This window comes from Hypomesus transpacificus, chromosome 1 (genome assembly GCF_021917145.1).
Source record: "Hypomesus transpacificus isolate Combined female chromosome 1, fHypTra1, whole genome shotgun sequence".
Lineage (NCBI taxonomy): Eukaryota > Metazoa > Chordata > Actinopteri > Osmeriformes > Osmeridae > Hypomesus > Hypomesus transpacificus.
In genome coordinates this window covers 6,740,420-6,747,726 of record NC_061060.1, presented here as the reverse complement: position 1 = coordinate 6,747,726, position 7,307 = coordinate 6,740,420, and the positions used below count along the sequence as shown (strand labels likewise).

General features: G+C 41.1%; 1 protein-coding gene across 1 annotated transcript; it reads right to left on the bottom strand.

Moving 5' to 3' along the window:
* Nucleotides 1–3,891: 3,891 nt before the first annotated feature.
* Nucleotides 3,892–5,482, bottom strand: her5 (hairy-related 5). The gene is made up of 3 exons (XM_047022270.1): nucleotides 5,424–5,482; nucleotides 5,121–5,216; nucleotides 3,892–5,009 (listed from the first exon to the last, which is right to left on the bottom strand). Exons 1-3 carry the CDS (start codon nucleotides 5,454–5,456, stop codon nucleotides 4,476–4,478), a joined length of 663 nt encoding a protein of 220 aa, XP_046878226.1. The 5' UTR covers nucleotides 5,457–5,482; the 3' UTR covers nucleotides 3,892–4,475.
* Between the last annotated feature and the right edge of the window lie 1,825 nt (nucleotides 5,483–7,307).

Below are 7,307 nucleotides of genomic sequence, written 5' to 3'. Positions count from 1 at the left end.
CTTGTCAGTGAGTAGGCCTATACATGTTCATGGTTATACTTGTAATGACAGAATTATTACTCTAGTGGGTAAGCATTGTCCAAACTACATATCTTCAATTTAGGCTTGCAGGAACAACTCATGGTACGATCCAGTAATAATGTGTATGTGCAATGTGGCTGCATTACACTGCACGGCGCTGAAAATATATGCCTTAGAGGAGTTTAATTGTGCAAATATGTTTCTTCAATGCGGAGGCGCTTTCGGTCCTGAAGAATGGTCTGACGCCCCATGGTTTTCTTGAACGTATGGTGGGGAGCAGCAGTGGAGCGAAACATTTGCTTTAATTACAGGGGCAGGCAAGCGGTCCATGCGACCAGATGTTTACCAGAAGGATCTCATTCAGACCTCCACTCCTTAATTCAGGTGCACTAGTGTCTTGGTATTGCGCACAAGCAGTGGGGCGTGTCCCCGCCTAAAAGCACGCACCCCCGCAGCTCCGGTCACTATTCGTATGGCAATGTAAAGTTGACAGAGCACAGCGGTGCACCGCTTTGTCAACCGTCTAACACAATTAATATCCAGTGTAGGTAGATAAGCCATTCCCCCTTCATTGCCCTCCTGCAGAGGATTTAAACAACATGAATAATGAGCATGTAAAGCCTGCGTAGCAAATTGTAAGAATTGAGATAATGCAATCGAATAGCCTATTTATTTCCCTCCTAAAAATCCACAATAATTCAATGTATAACCCTTTCATAATGATTAACCGAGACTATAGGCTCGCCGTTCCCAAAACAGAAAAACGCTCATGTCTGGTCTACACCTTGTTAGGATGAAGATAACCTGCATAATACAGCTTTCGTCTTTTGCATCCCTTTTATTAAACACCATTGTTTTTGAATTGCATTATATTCTAGCGAGGAAAAACTATAGGCCTTGGGATCATGGCTGTCATGGGATTAAGAACATGTCTTAAAGCTCTCTCTTGAAAGTCGCTTTGGATAAAAGCGTCTGCTAAATGCATAAATATAAATGTCAACTTTAGAAATAACAGATGTATTTGTTTTCTTTGATCATCAATGCGTCATAATGTCATATTATTCATTACAAACCAAGACAATTTACATGAGTCGGAATCTGAAATCATAGCAATTTTTTTCAAATGAAGTGCTCTGTCTATTTACAATATGCATGCCTATCTCAATATTAACATAAATCGTTTCGTCAGGGCCATGGTCTCCACATTGGGTTGATTTGTGTGGAGGAAGAAGACTGGCGGTGATCTAAAGTTGGTATGTGTGGACTCTTGAGCTTGTGCCCTGTCAACTGTCCTCCGTGCTGTGGAATGAATGCATCCCTACGCGCAGCATTATGCACCGACGGTCCTTGGGGCTCCTGTGAGTTTAGGCTGGGGACTAAGGCTGTGTAGCTGGAGAGCTGATGAGAGAGCGCTGTGGATGTGGTCTTGTCTGCCCTCGGCTGCTCACTTTCCGTCCGCAGGAACTCAGCAGCCTTGTGCAGGCAAGCGGAGAAACCACCCTGGAAGTGTCCTCTCTCTCGCTCTGCTCTCTCACTGACTTTCATTTTAATAAACTGGACTGCGTACTCCAGAATCTCGGCTTTCTCCAGTCGGCTGCCAAATAATCCCTGAAGAACAAATATAACTTCAGTAGGGAATGGCAAACTTTTAGAAAGATTTTGTGGTGAACGGTTATTTGGGTACTATAAAAGTATGGGCTATTTACCGGGAGATGCCGCTCCTGCATGAGTATAGTTCTAAGACTATCCAGACTCCTGTTCATTCTTTCTCTGCGACGTCTCTCGATTTGTGGTTTAAGATTCTGCAAAGAATTATAGGGCTAGAGTTAATATTGTGAGATACAGGCTAGGCCTAACGGCAATCCAACCTAGATGTATTTGAAATACGCTACCACATAAACGACTGCAAACTTTGATCTTACCTTTTTAGCTGTATGTTTAATTGCATTTCGAGTGTCTTCAATCGGTTTCATTTTTCTCCAATTCCAGGTAGGCTTTTTAACCGAATGTAGGCTGGTTGCAGTTGAATCCTTGTGTGAGCGTCTACAGCATCGGGTCATGAGGTCAATAGGTGTACTGGTCACGCCCGTTTACGCTCCACCTCCACTGACTTTGACGTTCTTTTGTCTTGGTTCCGATGATTAGGCTATGAAGGCAGTTGCATTTGTTATTCTTAACCAAGGCATACAATAAGACGTATTTTACATATTTGATTTAGCACATATGCTACTGGCTACAGAAATATTAATTGTTTTTATAAAACTAAAAGTATATAGCCTAGCCTAGGCCTATTTGTTTACCATATAGGAAATTTAAATTTTCAGTGTACCGACATCAGTTCAGCAGTCGAAAGAATGCGAGATGCAAATTGTTCTTTATTCTTGTGGCCCTTTGGCTCGCACTTTGGGGGTCCGCTAAGGTGTCAAGCAGCTGTGTTCAGCGCACGAGCCATTCCCAGAGCACTCATCGACTCGTGGGTTCATGCAAACACCTCATGAGTGCACTAACACGCGACAAGCGGACAATGGTGGAACGTTATAGGCCTAGTTCGCCGTTTCCAACATTATTATCAGACAGTTTCAAGTTTCAAACTTTTGTAATATTAGCTATTTATCATTAGACCAGAACTTAAGTATGACGATATCATAGGTAGCCTACCTGATTTATAAACAAAAAAATATGTGCAAAACGGTTTCAAGAAAACCAACAAAAGCCGAAAAGGTAACAGCATAAAGTTTATCTTGTTACACTTTGTCAGTCGTGCGCCTTGACCAATTGAACACCCATAAGTAGACACTTCCGTGGTAGACAATTGTAGTATAAAACGTGCCCCTCTCCCTATTTAATCTATTCACTACGAAAGAGTTTTAGTGACGGATTATACTATAATGCCGTCTAATCTCTTTTGAGACACATTCCCATCAAATGGATCCCTAATCTGATTTCGATTTGAACCTGTTTAGCCTACTTATGCGTTGGGTGAAAAGTTTCAGACAAAGACTCGTCTCGACCAGAGCACACAGCAGCTACATTTTAGACTACCCCTCCTTTGATGTATGTTTCCATAGACACAAGGGAGATCACATTGTTTGGCAACAGGCATTTAGGATCATTTTCCAGCAATGTGACATAACATATTCTAATTAATTTCATTTTACATCAAGTATCAGTTTTTTTCGCCGTAGTTATACAAAGAGCCTCTTACTTTCTCAAACTGTAGTTTGCATTTCAACGGGTCCCTTATTGTAATTCAGTGATGAACCACATTATTCTGTATGTGAGATAGGCCTACTCAGGGGTTGTATGGATCACTTCCTGACAAATGTTACAATATAACTGTGGGATCATGAAATGTACATATTTTAATTGCGTTATCGGTATGGGCATGTGTGACGTGAGAAGCCAGATTAGAACAATCTATTTATTTTGAAATTAGACTGCAAGATTGAAGAGGCGAGTTGTTTGAAATTGGTGAATACTTTTTCAAAACTCTGCAGCTGTTGGTACTTTAAAAGTCTTTAAATTGTGCCCCTGCATATACATTGGTGATGGATAGGCTGTGAATGATCCTTGATGTGTCCTATCGCACATGAAAAACGACGGTACCTATCAGAACTGGCATTGGTCTTTCCTATCTGCATCTCAATGTGTTTCCCTAGTGTTACCTTATGGCTTCCCATCCATGGTATGAGTATGTGGTAACTGTCTAGTTGTTGCCTTGCTCTCCAGAAAACTGAAAAGTGTTCTCAACTCTGAACTACAAGCCATTCACGCTACATTTAGAGTAGGCGTCACTAGTGATTCAGGAAGTGGCGCAGACAAATTTCACACAAAGCAGAAGTCATTCAAATACCAAGTCCAGTTCTTTTTAATATAAAAATAAAGATGACCGTGTACCATGTTTAACATAAACAGGATGTAAACGCTTTTCATTTTGACGAAACACTGGATCATCAATGTCACACCATCATACAAAATAAGAATGTCTTTCCACAAAAATGTTTTAACCCCAAATGAACCAGATGTGTGCACAACAGTTATGTAACAGATTAAAAAAAAACATTTCAACAGTATTGGAGCACACCCTGACAGCAGGACACACACACAAAAGCCATTTAAAAACAATGTACAAAAAAAGTGGTCCTTTGCCTCAAAAGTAGACAGATGTGTAAAAGACCAAAAACTGAGTGGAAATATGTCTATTTCCATACAATATCACAGCATGATCAATGCATTGCCAAAAAGACAATCTACAGCAAATAAGGTATAAAGTTTGACCAACTACCATGGTCAGGACCTCAGTTATCCCAATATTTACACCTCCACTCCATTGCCACCTATCATCCCCCCCTATCCTGCTGGGCTTGATTGGAAATGTGTCAGCTATTTCAAACTCTCTCTCTGGTGTCAAACAACTGCAAACTGAGCTGATGGTTGAGAGAGGCTGTCTGTCATTACTGAGGCCAAGGCCTCCACACAGAGTCACTGAGCTCTGTGTGTTCTGAAGAGGGACTATGTCTGCTGCTGGGGTTGTGGCTGAGACCAGTCTTCTGGGTTGGCCAGCACAGACCTGGGGCTTTGTTTTGGCTGTGTTGAAACACCTGACTGTGGGGAGAGGGCAGGTGCTGGAACGAATGCTCTCCGGTTTTGACTTCAGGGTCTTGGCTGGAAGTAATGGCAGCAGATTGGCAAAACTGCACATGAGTTGGAGGAATTGCGAGACCCACTGACTCCGAAACAGAGGTGTCTGTATCAGTGGTCTCTTCTAGTTCCTGGCTCTTGGTGTTGATGAAGTGGCTGACTCTCAGGAGGCATGAACTCATGCCCTCCTGGTAGTTCTTCCTGCGCTTGCAGGGGGACTCCCTTCCCTCCGTGGAGAGAGCCCTCTTCATTGGCGGATTTGTATGTTCTCCCTCATGCTCAGTCCTCAAAAACTCAACCACACTCTCCAGAATCTCTGCTTTTTCGACCTTTGGGTTGCTTAGCCTCTAAAAAAACAATAAAATACACACATGTTAAAAATATATTTCAGTGACATGCCGCAACTACACAGGCTAAAGAATTGGACATATTAAAATGGAGGCATGAATTAAATTTACCTCGTTACGTGTGTTCTCCAACAACAAACGGCGTAAAGTTTCCAAACTGTGGTTGATACGTTCTCTCCGACGTTTCTCCATGAGTGGTTTGGGGACCTTGGTAGAAATAATATTTGTTAAATGTTGCCAGTTATTGAAAGCACCATCAAAATCAGACACATTGCACATCATATGTGTTTCAATGATGATGCCATTGAAAATTTAATCACACATTTGAAAATAATACAGCCTATAAAGTGCCTAAATGTTCACCAAGGGTTACGCAAGTATTTCTTTTAAATGCTAATTTATTTTTATTTTTACCCTTCGTTTTGATCTTGGTAAAGCAGTTTCCATCGTGTTCGCTGTGAAATGTAGCCAATGTCATCAGACTTCACTTGTCGCAGTTAAATAGTTTACTTACCACGCCCCTTTTGTCAATTTTTGGAGAACAGGGAGGTTACATGTTATCACTCCTACAAGGTGACGTATAGACTCGAATGAAAATACTCTATTTGCTTAATTCAAGAAACATGTAGTAGCCGACAAGCATTATTGCGCAATTTCACACAGGGGCCCTGAATGTCCATCCAGCGCACATCTTCGTAGCTGATGGTGTAATTGTCCACTCAGAGAGCACTTCTCAGATGAGCAAACTACACAGGATTTCTCAAATGTCCCATCCAGAATCCAGTAGAGTCGAAATAGCTCGTTTACAATGGATAGACAAGAACAAAGAGACAGGCCCATACTCAACAAAACATCGACGATAGGAAAAAGGCAATTTATTGAGTAATGTGTGTTTAACACCAAGACAGACTCTATAGGTCTAGTCAGATATACGGTTGCACACACCAGCTGTTTATAATTGTATACATGCGTTTTACAGGTTTTGATGTGTGCCTGATTTTTATATATTTTTTAGACATTATTCAGTGTTTACATAAACTCTGTGAACCCATGTTCACGATTCTACTCTCGCCTTGGTCAAAGTGAGCCATTGCTTACTCACGCCTTGCGCCCTCGCACCCACAAGAAAACAGCTTTCTTAAGGGGAGGGCTGAACCAAGTGTAACCCTGGGAACACCAAAGTAAACCCATTATAACATTTACATTAATCCTACCTTTGGTCGAACAAAACAATTCAGTAAACCCATATATATAGTTTTCCCTTTGGAAATATTTTTTGGGGTACATGAGTATGACTGGTCTTTCTTTCCTTATTCTTGTTTTTTTTTTCTATTACTAGAAATACCACATGAATAAGGTCCCTGACTAAATTTTTCTCAATAGCTTTCCCAACAATGAATTTATGACTCGATCCCTTAATAGGCTAAAGTCAATGTGGAGATAACACTGGGATGATCGGATCACGGACATCCCGTAGAGATTAGCCGGACTTTAGGAAGCAATGATAGTAACGTTTAACAAAAACGAGAGGCCAGCCACCAGTCGGATAAGTCACTGGTGAACGCTCCATGGAATAGTGGATGAAAACACACACCGGGCATCTGAGCTCATGTGGAATAAACATAGGTATTTTAGTTTGTAATTCATACTAGTGACGGATAAGAGATCATGCACTGTTTTACTTCGTTCATCTGAGCGTACGCACGTGTGGTCGTTTGTATGTGTTTAAGAACAAAGTACAATTGTGGCAGTCCATACAGTCAAAATGTATTTTTAATGAATTAATCGTTTGTGCTTAATGGTCTTTTTGCAACACATAAGCCGACATGAAACGGTTATCTTTAAGGGAACACTGAGTTTTGATGTTGATGGGTTATCTCTGGTGCACAAACATCACCTTTGAATCCTCTTAATCCTTACGCGCATGGTGGGTTTCTTTATTGGATGGGATTTACCCAAGGGTCTGTGTGGCCAAAGCCAGATGCCACTAATTGCCTTCATTCATGGGGCAGGCATGCGCTTTATGTATATCAATGGGACTCATTTGTGGGGCGGGAACATAAACTTACAATTCCAATCTTAGGCTTTTGCAAATAGCCTACTACCCTAGTAATACGGTTACACGAAATGAAATCAAGACTTCACTTTTTACACAGAAATATGTACGTGTTTGAATCTTATAGATCAATTTGACCTGATCCTCATCAGTCATAATCGAATATGTGGAATTCACGTAAAGCACAATAACATAGGAACTGAAACGTAAAACATCCCGTTTTCTCTTTTAACAGCAGAGGT